Genomic DNA, 24,413 nt, shown 5'->3' with positions numbered 1-24,413 from the left:
CATCGTGTAGTTCCATAACTGAAGAGGAAAGTGCGGAGCACCTTTTCAGCACGGAATGTGCTTTTTGAGTGGGCTTTGGAATCAGTGTCCCTAAAAAGAATATTGAGCTGTTTGTACCATTGTTGGACAGGAATCATAATAAAATGTTTTTTTTTCCCTCTCTGTTGTTGTTTCCATTATTAACCAACCTTTCTTTAGCCTGTATTCTAATTTTGTTTATGGTACTTAACAAATACCTCCTATTTAGAAACCTGTATATAAGCTCTTCAATTTCATGGCCTAATGCTGTCTGTGTTGCCATATATTTAAATGCATTTGTGAATTTATTTAAAATAATAGAATTTTTATAAGCGAAAGGATGATAACTCGAATAAAGTCGACAAACACAGGTATGCCATTACATTATTCAAGTTATCATTGTTTCGCTTATAAATGTTCTATTATTTTAAATAAATTCACAAATGCATTAGGCCATGAAATTGAAGAGCTTACATACAGGTTTCTAAATAGAAGGTATTCATTAAGTACCATAAACAAAAGGCGCCTCGGTAGCCAGGTGGGAAGGAGCAGCAGTGCATAGCACACGCTTCTTGATTAGACCGGGGTTCGAGCCTGTCACCACCAAATACGGAGGATGCGGAAAGGTCAGGGAATGACCACCGCATATTCCCAGAGCAATATGGCCTTAGTTGCTAATGCTCCTAAAAACCAAATAACAAACAACAAACAAACAAACAAACCATAAACAAAATTAGGATACAGGCTAAAGAAAGGTTGGTTAATAATGGCAACAATAAGAGGGAAAAAAAAACATTTTATTATGATTCCATATGTCCAACAATGGTACAAACAGCTCAGTATTCTTTTTAGGGACACTGATTTCAAAGTAATAGCAAAGCCCACTCAAAAACCGCATTTCGTACTGAAATGGTGCTCTGCACTTTCCTCTCCAGTTATGGAGCTACACGATGTAGTCTATAATATTCCATGCAGTAATTGTGGTTCTTCATATGTCAGTTCTACTAGGTGCCCTTTAGATATTCGTTTAAAGCAACATGCAGCATCGATTAGGGCAATGAGGGCTGCGGCATCTGAACTGTTATTTCATTTGATAAACAAGGATCATGTCTTTTTGTTTAATGAAGCTAAGGTTTTGAGCTTACAACATGATTGCACAAGACTTTTAATAGCTGAAACCTTAGAAATGAAAATAAAAAACAATGCGATTAACATTTGGTGACTTTTCCTCATATCGGATTCGTGGACTTTTTCGCGCATCCGAGTTAGTAAGTAATCTCGTAGTAATAAATAGCATGGGGGACAATTCACATTAATTAGTTTCCTACCTGTGATCACGACTTCAAATCAAAAAGTTTTGTCCCTTTAGGAAGGAAAGTAATTTTGAGTAATTTTAAATATTTATTATCATATATTTATACATTAGTGGAATTTTAACGACATTTATTTTTAAATACTTTGACACAATGCATTCAATTTCTCAGAGTTGTGAGTTGTTTGGGATGAATCTGGGGTCGGATTGGGGTCTTAGGTTATGATCCTGAGGATGTCTAGGCATTCATGAGCTTGGAGAATTGAAGGCATTTATTTGATTTTAAATATAGTATATATTTATAATCATTTTAAATTTCGAATCACACGTAAACAAGGAGAGTTTGGAAGACAAGCAATCCTATGAAGAAAAATAGAGGTAACTCTTATGAATTAAATTTGATTTAAACATAGGGCACACTGAGCAGTGATTTCTCTTGGTTTTTAATAGATTATTTTTATATTATGCTAAGTGTGCTATTTAAATGTAATATCTGTACATTTTGAAATTAATCTTCCATTTATGATGTAACTATCAACTTTCTTTTCTTGCAAGGTCCTAGTCCTCCTACAGTTGGTACTGATGATGATGAAGCATCATGTTCTAGTCTAAGTCTAGAAAGCAAAGAAAATTTAGAAAATATTGCTGTGTTACCAAGGTAATGAATAAATTGTTACAGATAAAAAACAATTAATTTAGGAAGTTGTGGTTGCTATGGTAATGGAATGAATTCTTTGTATAATGAGTGGTTTGTATTGCAGACCTGGACCAAGGTATTTCCGTGCCCTGGGCAGAAAGATTTTTATGTGCCCCTTCACTAAGGATATATATATATATATATATATTTATTTATTTATTTTTTCATGATTTGTAAAATTTGGTGCCCCGTGCAAGGGCCCTGCTATCTCGTGCTTTAATCCAGCACTGTTGGATTGTTTGGATTATGGTTTTATAGCATATTGAATACTTTGGTGATAGTGTACCAATTCATGTGGTTTGTCATGTATTATATCTGTTCCCTGAATCATATATTATATCTGTGATAACCGTAAAACCTAGAATGGCTCATTGTTGGAGGGAAAACCTACTCCTTCCACCTGAGAGCAGCTAACTACAATTCCAGAACAGGACTTTAAAAATTTCTCCAGATTCCAAGATGTGAACCCAGAGCTTTCACATAGAATAACATGACAAGTGGAAAACCACTGTACTCTTATGGAGGGCTGATTTTAAAATCCTGATTAACCCTTTTTACAATCAAGTAAAGAAGTAGGGTATTATTTTCAACACAGGTAATGAAGTAGTTTTAGAAATTAATTCTACTTTCTGCCATTATTGATTGTGGACCATATTGTCCTTACTATAACAGCAAAGCCGACCGGGCTAGCCGAGTGGGTAAAGTACCTGCCCGGCAACCCAAAGGTCGCGGGTTCGATTCCCGCCTCGGGCTTGGATCAAAGTACTACAAAAACCTTGGGAGGTGCAATATGGCCACAGAAGCCGATGCGCCAACAACTACCAAATCAAAAAAAAAAAAAAAAAAAAAAAAATATAACAGCAAAAGAGCTTGGTCTTAGGCACTTTAGAAACAACTATGTTTATCTTATCCACAAGTTGACTTAAAGTAATTAATATAATTTTTAATCAAATGACATTAACAGTAGATGAATTGGTTATTCATTAAAAACTCAAAGGCACTGTTGTGACCAGTTTTGGAACTATTTGGTTCCATCATAAGACAACAGGTAGCCTTAATTAGCAACTTTGTGTTAACTGGTGAATTAACATTTGAATCTAAACAAGTGGTATTCAGAAGAAAAACTTTCAATTAAAAACCTAACTTTCATTACATGCATGAAAATGCATGAAATTCAATACCTACATTAAAATAGTACTCCAATTTACTTGCTTGCTGCATTGGGCTGGATAGCCTATTAATAAGGGTTTTAATTTACATGTAACAAAATTTACATTTTTAACCAGAAGTTTTTTTTCTGAACACCACTTGTCTGCTTGTTTATATTCAATTAATTAATTGGTTTTAACCTGGTTTAGATTCAGTATGTTAATTTTTTTTAATGCAGCAAAATTCAAGATTTTACACTTGGGGGATAGTAATCCCAGAATAACTTATACCACTTGATGGGGTTGAATTAAAAACAGTATAAACAGTTGAAAAACAGTTGAATTAAAAACATTTAAAATACAGGCAGATATGAAGTTTTCTGAGCAATGTAAACAGGCCGCCAGGAAAACCCATGGTGTCCTATCGATGATTTATCGAATGATGTCCTATGGATTTCTACTAGTAGGAGGTCATAATCCCACTGTATAAGGAAATTGTAAGACCACATTTGAAATATTGTATTCATGTATGGAGACCTCATCTGAAAAAAGATGTAAAGGATGACTGTATGAGAAAAGACTTAAATTATGTGGGCTAGAGAACTTGACAACCAAGCACGTTAGAGGGCACTGATTTGAGGTATATAAGGCTCTGAGAGGGGTTAGTGATTGAAGGTGGGATTTTTGCTGTTATCAAGAATTCCAGAACTAGGGGCCATAAATTCAAGTTATAGGGAAGAGGTTTAGTCTAGATTGTAGGGCGTTTTCTTTTAGCCAGTGAGTTGTTGATTACTGGAACAAGTTGCCTCTGCAGGTAGTTGAGGCAAACAGTTTTAAGAAATTCAAAGATTAACTGAATAGGTACCTATTGTGAGGAGAGAAGTGCATAATTTGTATTTTCTTATCTTGTTTTTTTTTCTGACCAGTGCAGCAAAAGCCTCTGGTTTCCTTGCATTATATGACTAATGCTAATACTAATTCTCACTTAATGCAGGGTCGCTAATTAAAGATATATTTGTCTAACAATGAACCAAACAGTTAACCAGTCACAATGTTGTCTTTGTGTTTTTAATGAATAACAGATGATATTATTTATTAAAAAATGTTGTTAGTTTCTTTAGGTCAACTCGGGGATAAATCTAGTTATTTCTAAAGAGCCTAAACTCAAGATCTGTCACTGCCACAGGAGAGACTGATTCCTCAGGTAGCTATGGGAAAAGTCTGAAGCAGAGTTGTATTATTTTCTAAAATATTTTCTGCGTTTTTTGTGTGCAGGACCTTGGGGGGAGGTTTATATGTTGATCTTCATTTTTAAGGATGCTTCAAACATTAATGATGTTCGAAGCACCCTTCAAACATTAATGTACAAACCAACTTGAAATTTTCCATTATACGTTGCTATTTCTCTGTGTTTACAACTAATTTTAGACATAATGGATGACAATAGATGAAAATAGCTCTGAATATCATAGATCATACCTGTTGACCTCAGTTTACTAATTTAGTATTTGCTGTGTAATACAAGGAAGCTGCTGGCTTTTTCTGCCCTGGTCAAAATAAATAAAAAAAAAATATATAATAATAATAAAATAAATATTCTGGATTTATTAAAAGCCAAAATTGAAGAATTTCTTTGCACTTCAGATCCTGAAGTTCATAAAATCAAATCAAGTGATACATGAATAGATGTAAAAATATAATTGCATAAAAAAAAAAAGGAACTGCATTTTATTTGAAATTTTTTTTCAATTTTTAAAAATTTTTGACAACAATTTTAATCTAGTGTTGGTCTAATAAAATTTAAATATGAAACATAAAATTAATATTTTAAAGCATTTATGCATAAAGCTTTTACAGATAAAGGAACCACTAGGTAGCAGTGATCACAGTGTACTGATGTGGGATTTACTTAAAGATGTAACTACCATAAGGGTTGAAGGGAAGGGTTTTTGCTTTTGTAAAAGGGCTACAGTGTCTCAGAGATTTTTTAGGTTCTATACAGTGGGACCAACTGATGATGTTACCAACAGCAAATTCTAAATGGGAAGCATTCAAGGAAGTAATCTTTGAAGCTACTAGGCTTTTTGTTCCAACTAAGAAATACTGCTCTAGGTTCAGACCCAAATGGATGTTAGATGAACTAATGAGACTCATGGCAGAGAAGAAAAATGCATGGGATACACATAAATTGTCAGGTGACACAGAAGCCTATGGTAGATACAAGCTAGCCTGTAATCAAGTCACGAAGGAGGTTTGGCAAGCAAAGGCAGATTATGAAAAATCTTTGGCAGAGGATGCAAAGAAAAACATCAAAGACTTCTTTACTTATATAAACTATAAAAGGAAGGGGATGAATCAGATTGGTCCACTTGATATTAATGGGTTGACTGTAGATGATCATTCTCAGATAGCTGCTGAACTAAATGAGTAGTTTGCATCTATGTTCACACATGAGGAGTTATTCAAGGAGTAAAGTGCCAGATGTTTATGAAACTCTAACAGGAAGTTAAATGATTTTGTAATAACTGAGAGCAAAGTGGAGGAGAAATTGTTGAAGTTAAACATAAGAAAGGCACCTAGGGTGGATGGGATCTATCCAGCTATATTAAAGGAGGCAGCAAAGGAAGTAAGCAAACCCTTAGCCATAATTATGAGAGCTTCCTTGGACTCGGGATAGTCCCCGTGGACTGGAGATGTGCAAATGTATCTCCAATTCACAAAGGGGGATCAAAGAGTGACACAAGTAATTACAGACCTGTTAGTTTGACTTCTGTTCCAGGGAAAATAATGGAGTCACTGGTTAAAGAAGCATTGCAGGATCATTTAGACAAGACTCCAGCAATAATTCAGACACAGCATGGGTTTGTTAAGGGGAAGTCTTGATTGGATGCTACGATGTGGTCACAAAGGAACTGGATGCAAAAAATAATTTTGATATCATATACTTGGATTTCAGGAAAGCTTTTGATACTGTGACACATGGAAGACTACTGTACAAATTGGAGCAGTATGGCATTAAGGGCAAGTTGCTACAATGGATAAAAGGATGGTTGAGTGGGAGAAGACAGAGAGTGGTGGTCGATGGGCAGACTAATGTTATTAGTGGTGTCCCTCAGGGGTTGGTGTTGGGCCCATTGTTATTTTGTATGTTTATCAATGATATTGATGAAGGTATATCAAGCTTAATGTCAAAGTTTGCAGATGATACAAAGGTTGGCAGGGTTGTTAATAACAGTATGCTGCTGCAACAGGATCTGGAAAAGTTGGGTAGATGGGCTGAGAAGTGGCAGCTGAAGTTTAGCTTAGACAAATGCAAAGTACTGCATATGGGTAGCAGCAACTCCAGAGAAATGTACCAACTATGTGGTGTTACACTCAGGGTAGTGGAGAATGAAAGAGATCTTGGGGTAATTGTGTAATCAGATATGACGTTTTCTAAGCAATGCAGACAGGCCGCCAGAGTAGGTCATGGGGTCTTGTCAATGATATACAGGAATTTTGCGAGCAGGGATAAAGAGGTGATTATTCCCTTGTATAAGGCAGTGGTCAGGCCACACCTTGAATACTGCGTACAGGTCTGGAAGCCTCATTTTAGGAAGGATGTAGAGTTGCTAGAATGAGTAAGGAGAAGGGCAACAAGACTGGTGAAGGGAACAAAGGGGGTGCTCCTATGAAGAAAGGTTTAAGTTCTGCAAAATCCAGCTTCTGGAGACTAGGCACCTGCGAGGGGATCTGATTGAGGTGTATAATGCCTTGAATGGATTGAGCAGGCTTAATTTTTTTTTTTTTTTTTTTTTGTTAGTTGTTGCTGCATCGTCTTCTGTGGCCATAATGCACCTCCCAAGGTTTTTCCATTTTACTCTGATCCAAGCCCAAGGCGGGATTCGAACCCACGACCTTTTGGTTGCCAGGCAGGCACTTTACCCACCTGGCTAGCCCGGTCGGTGCCGGCTTAATGCTGATGGGATTCTTCTGCTTTCTCACATTACAAACCTGAGGGGGCATAGATTCAAACTGAGGAAAGACAGTTGTAGAATAGATGTGCAGAAGTTTGCCTTTAGCCAGTGGGTAGTTGATTGCTGGAACAAACTTCCATCTGTTGTTGTGAAAGTTGATAGCTTAAATAAATTCAAGGCCGAACTAGACAAACATTTGGAATGAATGGATCAGTGAAATGGGAAGGGGGGAGTTTGACTGATGTTGTATAAACTTGCTTTCTTGCATCATGTGCCTCTACTAATGCTAATGCGAAATTATTGAAATTATCATATTTTTCTGAATGTATGGTATGCTTTGGTGACTTAATTTTAGAGTTGTCAACTGCTGCCCAGAACCATACATTAGTTATGAACAACTCTCCTGAAAGAGTGGATGCCACTAAGACTCTTGAACACTCTCATTAACAGGGTGAGAACCCATTTGCAATTACACTGCTTATTAAGTTTGACACCCTTCTTCTTTTCTAGATGCCCATTTTCAGGTATGCATGAAATAATATGCATATTTCAGAAATGACATGTTTTATCTGTAAGTTCACACTCTACTGCTTCATCATAATACAATGTACTTCCACACCAGATTTCATTAAGTTATATCAATTAACTGTTGATGTTGTCTACATAGACCTTACCAAAGCCTTTGGCAAAGTTCCACGGTACTTTCTTGTACCAAACTTGCATACTATGGAATTCTGGAGCCTCTGCATACATAGATTATGAATAAACTCAGGAACAGGTGCAACTGTGTCTTTGTCCAAGATCTAAATTGAGGTCCTTTTCTCCTGAGAGCAAGGTACTGCAAGGTCTCTTTCTTTTCAACATATTTATCAGTAACCTTGCCAGTGCAAATGTCAACACAAGTTAAAATCTTGACCTACATAGATGTACATCAAGAATTTTTGGGTCTACAAACAATGTCTCTGATGCTAGTTGTCTTTAGAAAATAATAAATTAAATTCCTTTGCTTTTCTCTGAATGGACAGAGGGTTTATGGTAAACTAGTAAATGCTTCTTTCTCTCTCATTTTCTGGTCCTAAGGAGAAAGATCACTTCCTTCAAGTATATGATTAGGTATTGACCTGGTTTCAGTCCTCGTGGGTGGCACAGTTGGTAGAATTGCCATCATCCCCACACTAGGTTGAAAAGACCTGAGTTCGAGTCCTGTCGTTGACATGAAAGTTTTTATAGGGCTTTTTCACAACGTGGCTGAGTTAATCAGTCTCAGGCAAGAGTAGCCTGGTTTTTTCCTGGAAACTCAGGTTTTTCGTCTAGCAAACAGAAAATCAACCTTAGAACACATGCAATTTACAAACGATATACACAGAGCTGTCTGTTTGTTTGTTATTTGGTTTTTAGGAGCATTAGCAACTAAGGCCATATTGCTCCGGGGATATGTGGTGGTCATTCCCTGACCTTTCTGCATCATTGATTAAACCACGAACCCCGGTTTAATCAAGAAGCATGTGCTATGCACTGCTGCTCCTGCCCACCTGGCTACAGAGGTGCCTTATACACGGAGCAATATGATCTTAGTCACCGATGCTCCTAAAACCATAATACTACTACAATAATATTTCTCTGGTTTCATTTGTCAGAGCTCTTAGTGAGAGTTTTGTTTTCAAACTAAGTTTGATCACCACATCAGCAATATAATCACCAAGAAAGTAAACAAGTAGGATTTATTAAAGGACAGACACACATGTATTGAGAAATCTGCATTTCTCTACCAATCATTGAATTTGTCTCACTGCTTTGGAATCCACACCAGTCATCTGAGGCGCCTCCGTAGCCAGGTGGGAAGGAGCAGCAGTGCATAGCACACGCTTCTTGATTAGACCGGGGTTCGAGCCCGTCACCACCAAATATGGAGAATGCGGAAAGGTCATGGAATGACCACCGTATATCCCGGAGCAATATGGCCTTAGTTGCTAATGCTCCTAAAAACCAAATAACACAAACACACAAACCAGTCATCTGAAACACCAGTGGGACAAGTTCAAAGTCACTTCGATTATCTCTTCAAAAGAAGACCACTATTTTACCACAGGATATTCTACAAGCAACTGTGCAATTACTTCAGATCAGAGTCTCTTGAAATTTGCAAGGCTTTGTTTAATCTAAAACTACTCTATTGAATCTTCACCAGAATTATTCTGGCTCTCAGTCTCCTTCAGCATCTTTCTCTCCCTTTCCACATTCCAGCAGCTGAACACAAGGTAACAGCTCATGTTCCATATACCCAGATTCCAATATTCGACTTGACATCAATCAGTACAGTTTTCTGATTGATTTTTCTGATCTACAAAACCTCAAATTCATTCAGACTGGTCATATTCTGCTCTAGGGTCAGGACATTGTCCAGTTGGTACGATAACCACATGGCTAATTTAATTGTTTCACTTGACAGTTCTACTGTTTTGTTTATTGGCTCTCTGTAAAATTAATCTGTGCTAATATTTTTATTATGTTTTCTTGTAAATATTTCATTGTAAATAGTTCAATATTTTATTGAAGATATTGTAATTTTCTTGTTTACTATTATTCTCCATCCAACCATATTTTTTATTTATTTATTATTTTATTATAGCTAATTGAATTATATTATTTTCTTTTGTTATACACAGTAAACGGGTTTTCTATTATGTTGATTTAAGGATGAATTGGTCAAATACCAGATGAAACCAGGTGGCATGCTTACATCAGTTTGCCTCTATTAAGCAAATTCCTTACATCTCTTTGCCCTTTATTAAGAAAATTCCTTGCATATCTTTGCCCTTTATTAACAAATCCCTTACATGAGTTTGCCATTTGTTAAGAAAATTCCTTATTATTAACCTTCTGTCATTTGCTCACTCGATTTAACCAAGATCCTTGCATAGCATCTGTGAGACACCCTTTTTGTTTTGATTATAAAAAAAATAAATTTTTAGCTTTTTTTGCTGAATTGAAAATGGTGATCTATTAATTATGATTTTCTAAACTTAGTTAAAAATATCGAGTGTTAATAATGAGAGAAACCACTAATAATAATAGTTTTTATCATATTTTATTAGAATTGTCAAGGTCACTCATCTCCCAGATTGAAACACAAATGCCGGTGTGACTTTTGGCATACACATTGTTTGCCAAAACATTGTGTATGCCAAACATTTGTATTTTTGTAAGCTGTTCATGTTTAGCCAGCAAAACCAAAGCTCTACAACAAAATTAGCCACATGTTACTGGCATCTCACAGACACCACATGGGAATGGGAATTGCCTAGAACAGTGGCTCCCAAACTGCTGAGATCTACGAACCCTTTCAAAAATCAAAAAAAGTTTGTGGACCCTTATATATAACAAATGCATATGTTTTATATATATATATGGTCAACACTGTTTCGCAGACCCCCTGGAACTGGTCTCTGGATCCCCAGGGGTCTGTGGACCCCAGTTTGGGAAACATTGGCCTAGAAGAACGATAGCTCCTTTTGCTTGCCTGGCAGATCATTTTTAAAAATCGAGAAAAAAAATTATTGTCTTGTAATTATTGTCTATAGTATATCAAAATGAAAACAGAAAATATTTGTATAAACAGTTAGAGAATTTTGGTGAGTAAAGGTGTGATTTCATTTATAAATTTGATTTGATTTATAAATTTTAAAAAAAAAGAAGAGAAAGGGTGACATTTGTCAGATACCATACTATCAGCAGAAGATTAAGTAAAGCTGCAAATACCAGCTTATATATAGCCACTATTTACAGCTTTCCAGTTCCAGGTGTGATTTTCTTCGGATAGATTTTCTGATTAGGTTCTGCATTCCACGTAATCTCATGAGCTTTCTGTTTCACTGGTGCTTTGACCTGCTTTAATTTTGTTTCCTGTTTTTTTTTTTTTTTTTTCTTCTTTCTTTCCTGTTTATCTGATTCTTTTTTTATTCATGCAAAATTATCTATGGATATACACTCATACACAATATCCACAGTGCAATATGACTGTAGATGCTAATGTGCTATATAAATAACAACAGTAAAAAGTAGTTTGATGTTCTTATTATAATGACATTTCTATATCAGAACATTCAATTAAAAACATATTTTGTAAGTTACTGACTTCATTTGTTTGGCACGTAAAATCATGATTGTATTCCTATAGTAAGAGAAAGTGCACTTGTGAAACAAACAAAACTCAAAGCTTAGGAATATTTAAAAATACAGTGTTACATTACTATCAAAATGTATAAGATTATGTTCTCAATATGAAGGATAAAGCATTTCTTGAAAAGTTCATTACAATCCTTATAAAAAGACATGAAAAGTGAAAGAAATAATGAAATTAAGAAAATGATATGCATTATTATAGATTCATCTTTCTTCATTTTGTGGTTCACTGATGAGAGGTATATTTAGAGCAACTGTATTACATAAACTATGCCACTTACAGGTAAAAAGTTCAGATACTTGCTTCCATTACATTATCCTGGTCTTTAAAGAGATAACTTCTTTATCTCTTTATTTATTTAAACATGGTGTTCACTTTCAAGAAATGTATGATGCCATCTATAGTTTTAATTAATTAATATGCAGTATTAAAAGGAGTCATATATGCATTATTAGATAATGTAAATAGCTAAGATTTATCTATTTCAGATATCTTCACAGTGAGGAAACTATAGAGCATTATATATTAGAAGTGATCCGTGAGCAGCTGACAAGAAGACAGCCAATGGAAGTTTCCCGTAATACATTACGACTTTTAATGTCTACATGTGGAGTTAGCGAAGTTCGATACCTTGTATCCCAAAAGCTGGAAATGTGGCTTCAAAATCCAAAGGTGAGATGAAAAATTATTAGAATATTTTGTGATAATTAAAATTAAGTTTTATTTACATTATTATTATTTTTTTTTTTCGTTTATATATTTTGATAATTTATTTAGTATTACTAATGGCCACGTGGTGCAGGGTAGCCTATGGCTTATGCTGCACTAGCCAAAAAAAAGAATAAAATAATAATAAGAAAATTTAGAAAATAAATAATTAATGAAAGAAAAGGAAATAGACAATCTATGCATTTCCCTCCTCCTGTAGGTAACTATCCAGTTGATTTAATTGACTATGACCAAATTTTAGACGATATATAAATTCACATTAGACTTTTCTCTTATAGTAATAAACTATAAGCAACTAAAGTTATTTTACAATTATTTTTCCTGTAGACTAAAGAAAAATAACTGTAAATGAACATCTGTTTATTTACAGTTTTTTTTTATAACATTACTTATTCAAGTTGGAAATTTTTGTAATCTTGTAATCTTTGTAAGCATTACCCACTGAAAACTCTATGATTGAAGATGGTTGTGATCATGGTTCAGCCAAGATATGGTCATCATTTGTGAAAGTTAGCTGCTAGGTGGGGGAAGGAGTCATCTGGAACTGCCATATGCGCATTATCCTCCTATTAAGAGAATAAAAAATTGCAAAATACACAAAAAGGAAAGGAAATTCAAATAATTTAATTACTCAAAAAAATTAAATGATTATTCTTTAGAATAATGTTCACTTATTTTTTTATAAAAGAAAAAAAAAACTTGAGGAACATTACATTGCTTTATATAGAGTCATGAGTCATGGTATCAAAAGTTCACTCATTTTTCTCCAAACACTCAACACACAAGTTGGAGTGATATTAATTTCAAATGATGCATTTTTTAAAATTATATGAGTGATGTTTTTTTATCCTTAGAAATTGGAAAGAAATTACCTTTTCCTTTTCCCATATGTTTGGGGTTCATTAGACATTGTTTCAGCAAAAAGGTTTTCTAAGTTCATAGTAAATGCTGGATACCTGGTATTTCTAAAAGATATATTATAAAATTTTTGACACTACATTCCTAAATCCTTTGAATATTGACATCTGTTATTTCTTGAGTTTCTTTCCAACCTGGATTCGCCATTAGAGATGAAATTACTGAGTTTATTCTAGCATGATCTAATATAGCAAAATCTATGAGACTACTGATTCTCCTATGACCTGCACAGCTGAACGAGTGAATTAGTTCCTCCTTTAGTCATATTTTAGGCCAGTATCACAGAAGCTTCTAATCTTCGGATCAACTGAGTCATCATGTTACATAATGCTCAAGAGGAATACTTTTTTGTTTTTGTTGCTATAAGGCACCAAAAGCAAGTGAAACATGTCCAGTTGGTTTGTTACCCAAAAATGATTGGGGTATTGCCCCCCCCCCTTTTTTTTGCCCCAATGATCCTAGGATTGTCAGTTTATGAATTGCTAGCATCCTTTCTGTGACAGGAATATTAGCAAACCAGTTTTCCATTGTTTGATCCATAAATAGGCTCTGTGAGTTTATGCACATAATATTTGGGTACAGTTTCATTTTTCTCCTTAGAAATAACAATAAATGTAAGGAATAGCATTCACCATGCAATATGTTTTGGTGTTATTTGGCACGATCATCCCGTTCTTGCCAGGCTTTTGTGACACATGCATTTTGAATACACATCATGAAATGGGTGCTTACAAGTTGCTCATCTGTCCTACATTATTCGAATGGATTATAGTAGAGCCTACAGTTTTCCATGTCTGCACTGATAGCAGTGAATTTATCAGATGCTCTCATTTCTGGTCTTGTGTTTTTGTCATTAAATCACAAACATACTGATAGAAAAAGAAAGCATCTGAGGTTCATTGTATACCAGTATACCAAAATCTTTGGACCACAATTCACATTAGAAGTTTGCAAAACCCTAGTTATGAAACACAAACCTATGCACGCCTTAATTTCTTTTGTTGTGATATGACAAACTAATTTTGTATGTGTAACTCCTGGAAGGTATGTTACAGTATTTTGTGCTAGAACACATAATAGAACACATGGTCCATTGATGCCACTTTCTTACAGAAAACAAGGTTTCAGTAGTTAGTAATGCCTGTTCATCATCACCACCATCCTCCTCCTCCTCGTCACTTAGGTCACTTTTTTTTTTTATGTAAATCCCAAACACAAGGGGTATTGGAACCTATAGCACTTAGTACCGTGCTTGGGTTGGAGGTTGAGAAAACGAAAGAAGATATTTTTTGACATTAGACTTGAACTTCTGTAGACTGTAATTTTCAGGAAATACGTACGAAGGAAGGTTGTTCCAGAAAATGGCACTTGAATGAATAAATGAGGAAGATGAAAAGTTGGTACTGAGTTTGAAGTTGGACAGTAAATGGATGTTGGCTGGTGGCAGCACGTGTTCGGACTGTTTTGAAAGAGAGAGCAGGAATTATAATTCAGAAGAACAGTGCCCATGGAAGTATCTGTAGAAGAGGCATGCAGCAGAAACAGTACGTCTATGAGACAGGAAGTGGAGAGACTCTGTTAGAGATGAATCATTAATTAACCTAACTGCCCTCTTCTGAATGGAATTAAGAAGCCTGAGAGAGGTTTTGGGGGCACCACTCCAGATGTGGGAACAATATTCCATGGTAGGGTGGATTTGTGATTTGTAAAGAGTGAACAGCTGTTTGGAAGAAAAGTAATGCCGAGAGTGAAAGAGAAAATCAAGTTTTTTAGATGCAGAGGAAGCAATCTTTGTAATGTGCTTGTGCCAAGAGAGATTAGAAGTCGGGGTAATCCCCAAAAGAGATATATAATTTTGCCTAGAAATCGGAGTGTCACCAAAGATAAGCATAGGAGCAGAAGAATCCTTTTTGTGAGATATGACACAAGACTGAGTTTTAGAAGGATTGAAATCAACTAAGTTGTCTTTGCCCCACTGGAGAATTACCTGAAGATTGGCATTTAAGGAATTGGTAGCAGATTTTCAAGAAGTTGAAGCGGATTGAGCAGGACAAGGTTTCTCAAAATGGAAAGTGGAATGCAGTGTGCTATCATCGGCAAAACTATGGATAGGATTGCCAGTCAATGGAAGAAGGTCATTAATATACAAGAGGAAAAGAGTGGGTGAAAGAACTGAACCCTGGGGGACACCAGCATTAGTGGAGAAGTTAGAAGACAGAGAGCAATCTGCCATCAGAGGGAAAACTGGATAACCAATTACAAAAACAGTTGGCAAACCATAAGATGGAAGCTTGTTTAGAAGACCTTTATGCCAAACATGATCGAAAGTCTTTGAGATGTCAAGAGCAACTGTGTGTGTTTCACCTGCAACTGCTTGTGTTCCTCTGCATCTAAAAAACTATAGCACCCAAGTTTTTTAGATGCAGAGGAAGCAATATTTGTAATGTGCTTGTGCCAAGAGAGATTAGAAGTCGGGGTAATCCCCAAAAGAGATATATAATTTTGCCTAGAAATCGGAGTGTCACCAAAGATAAGCATAGGAGCAGAAGAATCCTTTTTGTGAGATATGACACAAGACTGAGTTTTAGAAGGATTGAAATCAACTAAGTTGTCTTTGCCCCACTGGAGAATTACCTGAAGATTGGCATTTAAGGAATTGGTAGCAGATTTTCAAGAAGTTGAAGCGGATTGAGCAGGACAAGGTTTCTCAAAATGGAAAGTGGAATGCAGTGTGCTATCATTAGTAAAACTATGGATAGGATTTCCAGTCAATGCAAAAAGGTCATTAATATACAAGAGGAAAAGAGTGGGGGAAAGAATTGAACCTTGGGGGACACCAGCATTAGTGAAGTTAGAAGACAGAGAGCCATCTACCATCACCCTCAGTGAACGATTAGAGAGAAAACTGGATAACCAATTACTAAAAACAGTTGGCAAACCATAAGATGGAAGCTTGTTTAGAAGACCTTTATGCCAAACACGATCAAAAGCCTTTGAGATGTCAACAGGAACTGCTTATGTTTCACTGAACTTTTCCAATGAATTTGCCCATAAATGGATAAGCCAGAATATCACAAGTGGATCGACCCTGACGGAATCCATACTAGCGATCGTTGATCAGACGGAAGGTGTCTAGATAGTTTAATTGATTTCTCCATTACTTTAGAAAGAGTAGAAGTAATTGCAATGAGGCGATAATTGGATGGGAGGGATTTGTCACCCTTTTTACGAACTGGCTGAACATGAGCAAATTTCCAAGAAGAAGGAAAAACATCATTATAATAAGAAAGTGAAAAAAGGTGGCAAAGAACAGGAGTAAGTTCAGGAGCACAGGTTTTGAGAACAATTGGAGAAATACCATCAGGACCTGGAGCTTTCTTAGCATCAAGATTCGTCAAAATCTTTTTGAATCCTTTTGATGGAAGACCACAGGGGCATTGAATGGAGCGTGTTGGGAATGGTGGGAGGTGTTTTACCAAGATCATTAATACATGAGTTGGAAGAAAAATGGGATGCTAGCAGGTCAGCTTTATCCTTGGCCGAAGTGACAACAGAACCATCTGGTTTGGATAGAGGTGGGAACAGAGATAGGCAAAAGTTGCGGCCAATAGCTTTGGCAAGAGACCAGAATGCTTGGCTTACATTAGGGCAAGAAACAAGTTTTCTACTCTTAGCCTGTTCAAACTCTAGTTTGGACTGATTAATGACTGGTTTACAATTGTTGCAAGCTTTGGTGTAGGCAGAAAATGAAACTGAAGAATTAGAAACAAGCCAATTACAGTATGCAACGTTCTTCTCTTGAACAGCCTTAGCACATTTATTGGAAAACCAAGGTTTAGATAAAGCACGAGATTTTAAAGTGGAATGTGGGATAAAGGATTCCATTCCTGTAAGAATAATTTCGCTGACATGATCTGAGCGAATGTTGACATCAGAAGTTTTGAAACAGTAATCTGACCAAGGAAAAGAAGAAAAGGAATCTCGCAGGTCATCCCAATTTGCATTCTTGTAATGCCAAACAATACGAGGTTGGGAATAGCCATGAGATAAAGGCTCCATTGGAGAAGAGACAATCGCCAAGTTGTGATCTGAGGCGCCTAAAGGACCTCTCGCTTCGAACGTGTACTTAGAAGGGTGGTTTGTGAGAAAAAGGTCAAGCATGTTGGCTGTATGGTTAGGATTGTCTGGTATTCTTGTAGGTAAATGAACAATCTGTACAAGGTCATTAGTAATTGCAAAAACCTCAGCATCTTGACCAGCTGGGTCGGTGTGACTAGGAAATGGAAGCCAGCTGGAGTTGTGAACATTAAAATCACTAAGGAAAATTACCTCACTGTTAGGAAAGTTGGACTGGAGAAAGTGAAGTTGCAAAGAGAGGAAGTCAAAGAGCTTCAAGTGATTAGTGGAGTTGGGAGAACGGTAGAGACAACAGATGAATTTGACACAGTGAGGTAGAGAGCTTTTAAGCCAGAGAGGATCGAAAAGAGAAGATTCCAAATTGCCAAGTCTCTGACAGGGAATATCGGAATGGACATATGCACAAGTACCACCTTTGAGGCGAAAGGAATCATACAGCGAATAATTTGGGCAACTGAGGTGAGCAGTAGTTGAATCAACTGATAACTGAAATTCTGTCAGAAAAAGTACATGGGGTTTGGCAAGTGGAAATGGACATCGTTGAGATTAGAATTGAGACCACGTATATTTGTGAAATGAATTAGGAAGTGCTTGGGAGGTTTAGATCTTTTCGCAGATAAGCTTACTCTATTAGTTTGACAATTCATGGTGTATTCAATGGTAAGAAAAAGTGGGTGGGACATGCTGTATGAAGTAATGAAATTTTTGGATATGGCGTACACATGGTAAGAATATACCCAGATCCTTGATATAACGTGGCCTGGACAATGCCCCCCCCCCCGTATACACACTACTCGGATTCCCTCCAGTCACTCTCTGGCAGAGTAGAGGTAGCAAGATTATACACTAGCTGATCCAGAAGCCTCCTAGAGAGTTACCAATCGGTTCGGTCCGGTCCGGTGTACTAACTAGTGGCCGGCCTGCGAACACCATTTTAGAGCTGTACCCTCAAAATGTAAGGAAGATTTGTTCTCGCCACGATGTTCATCATCACCTCAAAAGTCATCAATCACACTGCATGATGGTGGAAGAGATGGGGAAGGGTTGACCGGAACTTAGCTCTTGAGACTAAACATGGGTTCCACCATTTCAAGCCTCCAATAAGCAAAGTGGTGGTATTGCACCGGTTGATGAGAGTCATCTACTACCTAGTACTGCCTGGTAACACAGAGGGGTGGCATTCCTCCATGTGTTGTGGGTGCCACACCTTGACCCCTGCTTACGTTGGTTCACACCTGGGTGATCACCCACCATGTGCCTGTGCATGGTGGTTATACCCAGGATTACTTACAGTCCCACCATCATGAAGGTGCAAGCAGACGATTTGGCTGCCACAGACTGTCCGGACTTCGCTGAAATTGGGTCCACTTGACTTGAGTGTCACCCGAATATCAGTTCCATCAGCTTTTTAGACTCCCAGGTAGCAAGTACAGCTTGTCTGGAATATCTGAGAGAATGTCTGTGACAACCTCAAGGATGTAATTTGTGTTTCTTCCTTTGATGATAAAGTCTGGATAAATCATTATAATCATCTGAATCATCTTCAAAAATGTCTTCATTCTCACTTTCTTATAAGATATTAGCTGTTTCTGATTCATTTAGTCTTTGTAAACAGTCTCTCACATGAAAAAAAAAAATTAAATAACATACATAATATAAAACAAAATATAATGTACTTGTCTCTTGAAAAACTTTCTAAAATTTGAAACTAATGTAGAAACAAATAATGGAAGAAGTATAAAATATAGAACATTACTCTGTGTAAAATTTGAAGTTTGTACTGAATAATAGTACAAACTATATTCACATGTGTATATTAGATTGTACTATTATTTGTCTATTATTGTTGCATTATTATTTGGCAATGCAAAAAAACAAACTGTGTGCTTACATGTGTTGTATCTTATGTAGGGTGACTCCTAAACATTAGTTCAACTCCACCATAGTACATTGTCATGATACATAACTCTGTAAAAGGCCAGAAATGTGTATAGTGCTATGTCGTGCAGTGTCTGTGTGTTGTTTAGTTGTTTCTGACTACTTTGCTACCAGGAAAGTCTGCCCAATACCAATCCATGCCACATCTGTGTGTGTATCCTCCATGGGAGACAGGTCAGATCTACTAGCCTTAGTTGCTAATGCGCCAATAAAACCCAACAACAATCAAGTCAGATCTACATGTACTGGCTCTCCACGAGTGCCAATGCAAACATGAAGAATCAAGAAAATCCCACAAACATTGAGATTTGGGGGGGCCCTTATCTCAGCCAGCATAATCCTACCTCAAAAATGAAGAGGGAAGACAAAAAAATATTAATAGATAAAAAAAAATAATTTTTTTTATATAAAATTATTTTTATATAATAGTTTTCATTTTACAAAATTTTTAAATACCATGAATGACTTACTCCACAGGGCCTTCCACTATGAAAATTCACTATGAGGGACACACGCACACAGAGGGAAAACTCATTGCTGAAAGGATTAATTATCAGTGCACTATATAGCCATACATCTTGAGTCTGTCTTCAGTAAACATGCTGCTTGTGAGATTGTACTCATGTATAGAGTTATATGAATGGTTCTTTTCATATATACATTCTTTGCATGTAATAGTAGTAATGGAGGCATGTGATGCAAGAAAGCAAGCGTATGAGCTTATGTAGCATCAGCCAAAAAAAAAAACAATTTCACACATCCATTCTCTCTAAAAGTTTGTTCGGTTCCTCCTTGAATTTATTTAAGCTATCAACTTCCATAACAACAGATGGAAGTTTGTTTCAGCAATTAACCACCCACTGGCTAAAGGCAGATTTCTGCACATCTAATACATTCTAATAGATGTACTACAAAAATATGTATGTGCCGCCTCCGTAGCCAGGTGGGCAGGAGCAGCAGTGCGTAGCACATGCTTCTTGATTAGACTGGGGTTCGAGCCCGTGACCACCAAATACAGAGGAAGCAGAAAGATCAGGGAATGACCACCACATATTCCAGGAGCAATATGGCCTTAGTTGCTAATGCTCCTTAAAAAAAAACCAGATAACAATAACAAAAATATGTTTGTGTTTTAGTTACAAAAAAGCATGCTTGCTTAATTTTATTTGTTTATTATTGTAATGCAGAACTAAATTAAGTAAATATGTATTTTTCAATGTTGAGAAGTAAATACGAAATAAATGATTTTTCACCTTTTTTTTAATTTTTGAAGCACACATGATAAACATGTAACAACCATATTAGATCCAAACATAGTTAGGGTGCTTCTGATTTTGTATAATTTCTTTACTTTTATCAGTTAACACGACCCGCACAAGATCTGTTGCTTGCAGTTTGTCTGAATTGTTGCCAGCATAATCAACATGATGTTGATGTCATTAGCTTGCTAATCAAGATTCGTACCAAGACTAAGCCTGTGATCAGTCACTTTCTGCTATGCATGAAGTAAGTTATGTATTTATTAATTTCCATTTCTCCACTGTATTTTAATATTAGGCATCTTTATTGCATTAAAGAGAAGTAACTTTGATTGCTGTTAACATTGAATAAGATGCAACAGTTAATTGCAACTGTACTTTTTAAAAACAACAGCACATAGCTATCAGCAGTATCAGTTTTTGAGTTGCATTTCTTTGTGATATTTCAAAATGAAGATTGTAATTATGGAGTATCTAGTTGAGTTTATTTAACATATTCCAATAATATTGTAGTTAAAAGAACTAAAATAAAGTGGCATATGATTATTATTGGTAGCATTATAAGTATTATTAACCTGAGAAAATATTAAATTAGAAATAGCAGTAATGTGATATGCATTTTAAGCTGTGGAGGTTACATCATAATAAGAATAACAATAAGGAAATTAGAAAATCTTATGTATAAATATGAATGTGCTATATACTTATCACAAGTAATGGTCTGACATCATCACAGAGGCTCAGGTACTTAGTGCTTCAGTGTAAAACACTCTGTGGAATAATGATTCATGCCTATTAAAGTTCATTTCCTAATCCGAGAAGTCTTTGAATAATAATTCTAAAGGGAGACTGTCATTCAGTTGTAGGTGCTGTTAAACTTAAGTAAACAAAAAATTTAAAAATTATTAAAAGCCTATTATTTTATACAGCTAGTTATTGATTTCTTGTATTTGCTTAGTCTGCATAAAATGCATTTTCCAAATATGTTATTCATTTTTAAGTAGTTTCATTTTGATGTTATCAGTCATTAAGTTCTTTTTTATACTTGAATTACATTACAGGGAACTCCTTGGTCAACATTCAGATAATCCAAGTACTGTGCTGAAACATGCCATTTATAATGAATTATCAAATTCTCGCAATCCCAACAACATGCAGTTATTGTCAATTATTTTTCAGCATTCATCTGACAGAGCAGCAAAGGTAAGTTATTAAAGGTTCACTTCCAGGTGATTTTTAAATTTTAAGTTTAATTTCTGAATTGTTTATATCTTTTAAAATATAATTAATATACAGAATTTAGTGCCAGGAACTTTGCACCACCCTAAAAGAGTTAATGGACCATGGAAACATGATGATATACAAATGATCAAATGGACTGTAAGTTGGAAGTGAAAGTAAACAAAGTACAGAGTAATTGTAGTGGTCATTGCAACATATTCTGTTATTAATTTCAAAAGAAGAAAATGTTGGTGAAACAGATCGTCAAAAATATATTTTTAAAGATTTTAAGGTTGTGTATTAGCAGTGTATCCCCAATGGAATGAGTTTCAACTGTCATATAGTTTTGCTTTGTGAAACCGAATGATCCATCTTGTAAATTGCTGTTCATGTCAGACAAGATCTTAGGTTATTTTGTTGATGTTAGTGTCAGTAGATTGCAGAACACATCTACAACCATTGTCTAGGTTAATGAGCACCAAAATAAACTGTCTGGCAGACTTACCTCTCTGAGAAAGATTAGAAATTATGTTTATTCACCTTTGGAACAACAAATATCAACAAGCATTAGAGGCAGGATTGTATTGACATTGTGCCAATATCTGCTCACCACATTTCATCATGTATACTAGTTTTAGTAGTGCAAAGATAAAACTACCTGGAATGATGAAAAATAGTGACATGTGGTCTTTAGTGATGAGCCAAGGTTCTGCTGGGAAGTGTGACAGGGAGGTTCATATATGGCAAACTCTATGAAAATTATTCTTTTCTGCATTCGTCAAAAACCTGCAAATTGAACTCCAAGAATCATAATATAGTGATAGTAATAGAGGCATATGATGCAAGAAAGCAAGCATATGAGCTTATGTAGCATCAGCCAAAAAAAATTCACACAGCTATTCCCTCTAAAAGTTTTTTCAGTTACTTCTTGAATTTATTTAAGCTATCAACTTCAATAATGACAGATGAAAGTTTGTTCCAGCAGTTGACCACCCACTGGCTAAAGGCAAATTTCTGCACATCTATTCTACAACTGTCTTTCCTCAGTTTGAACCTATGCCCCCTTAGGTTTGTAATCTGAGCAAGTGGAAGAATCCCATCAGAATTCAGTGTGCTCAACCCATTCAAAGCCATATACACCTCAATCAGATCACCTCACAGGTGCCTAGTCTTCAGCCACAGCAGTTTGCAGAACTTAAGCCTCTCTTGGTAAGAGGATCCCTTCATTCCCCTCACCAATCTTGTTGCCCTGCTCTATACATGCTCAAACAACTCTCCATCCTTCCTAAATGAGGCCTCCAAGACCTGCACACAGTATTCAAGGCATGGCCTGACCATTGCCTTATACAGCGGGACATCACCTCCTTTTCCCTGCCAACAAAATTCCTGTATATCATTGACAAAACCCCATGACCTAGTCTGGCAGCCTGTCTGCATTGCTCAGAAAACTTCATATCTGACTGCACAATTACTCCCAGGTCTTTTTCATTTCCTACCACCCTAAGTGTAGTACCACACAGTTAGTATGTTCCTCTGGGGTTACTTCTACCCATATGCAGTATTTTTCATTCGTCAATGATAAACTTCAGTTGCCACTTCTCAGCCCATCTGCCCAAATTTTCTATATCGTGTTGCAGTAGCACACTGCCATAACTGTCATTAACAACCCTGCCAACCTTTATATCCTCTGCAAACTTCGACATTAAGCCAGATATACCTTCATCAATATCATTGATAAATATACAAAACAACAGTGGGGCTCCACTAATAACATTAGTTCACAAAGAGCAGCGTCCATTGATTACCACTCTCTGTCTTCTCCCACTCAACCACACTTTTATCCATTGTAGCAACTTACCCTTAATACCATTCTGCTCCAATTTGTACAGTAGTCTTCCATGTGCAACAGTGTCAAAAGCTTTTCTGAAATCCAAGTATGATATTAAAATTATTTTTTTGCATCCATTTCCTTTGTAACCACATCATAGTATCCAATCAAATCATCATCATCAGCCATTTTCAATCCACTGCAGGATGAAGGCCTCTCCAGCAACTTTCCAGTTCCTTCTGTTTTGAGCACTGGCCATCCAATTTACTACCCACAAACTCATGAATTTCATCTATCCATCTCTGCCTTTGTCTTCCAGGTTTTCTTCTAGCTCCTCTTGGGTACCATTCTGTTATTTTCTAAGACCATCTGTCATCATGTCTTCGAGCTATGTGTCCTGCCCAAGACTATTTTAGTTCTTTAGTTTTGATAAGAATGTCCTTTACTTGAGTTTGCTGCCTAATCCATGAGTTTCTCTTCTTATCTAACAGTCTGATTCCCAATATAATTTGTTCCATTCTTTGCTGTGTAGTTCTCAGCTTCTCTTCCATTCTTTTGGTGAGTGCCCAAGTTTTACTTCCATAAATCATGGTGGGGAGTATACATTGGTTCATTATTTTACGTTTCAGACAAACTGGGATATTGCTCTATGTGACTATATTTCCTGAATGTTATCCATCCAAAATTTATTCTTCTTTGACTTCCAGCCATTTATCATTATTACAGCTAATGACTTGTCCCAGATAAGTATATGACTCCACCTTTTCGATTACTGCTCCTTCAATCATTATTTCCCTTTCTGTGGCATACTTGTTCATCATTACTTTTGTTTTAGTCATATTCATCTTTAGTCCTAAATCCTTACTAACTGTGCATAACTGATTAAGATTTTCCTCTAATTCTTTGGGATCGTGGCTTATCACCACAATGTCACCTGCAAGTCGTAAATGGTTTAGGTACTCTCCTTTCATATTGACTCCTTTCTGTGACCAGTCTAATCTTCTGAAAGCTTTCTCAAGGGCAGCAGTAAACAGCTTCGGAGATATTGTGTCTCCTTGTCGAACTCCTT

General features: G+C 36.2%; 1 protein-coding gene across 1 annotated transcript in view; it reads left to right on the top strand.

The window, feature by feature from the left end:
* IntS1 (integrator complex subunit 1) overlaps nucleotides 1–24,413 on the top strand; it is a 194,235-nt gene that overhangs the window by 25,444 nt on the left and 144,378 nt on the right. The window contains exons 8-11 of the mRNA XM_090373768.1: nucleotides 1,886–1,988; nucleotides 11,803–11,986; nucleotides 20,397–20,542; nucleotides 21,357–21,498. Of these exons, the coding sequence (XP_090229894.1) occupies nucleotides 1,886–1,988; nucleotides 11,803–11,986; nucleotides 20,397–20,542; nucleotides 21,357–21,498 (575 nt within the window). The remainder of the gene's footprint in view (nucleotides 1–1,885; nucleotides 1,989–11,802; nucleotides 11,987–20,396; nucleotides 20,543–21,356; nucleotides 21,499–24,413) is intronic.

The sequence above is a fragment of the Mastigoproctus giganteus genome, chromosome 5 (assembly GCF_048544385.1).
Source record: "Mastigoproctus giganteus isolate SK-2022 chromosome 5, ASM4854438v1, whole genome shotgun sequence".
Lineage (NCBI taxonomy): Eukaryota > Metazoa > Arthropoda > Arachnida > Uropygi > Thelyphonidae > Mastigoproctus > Mastigoproctus giganteus.
This window is presented reverse-complemented; position numbering and strand designations above follow the sequence as displayed.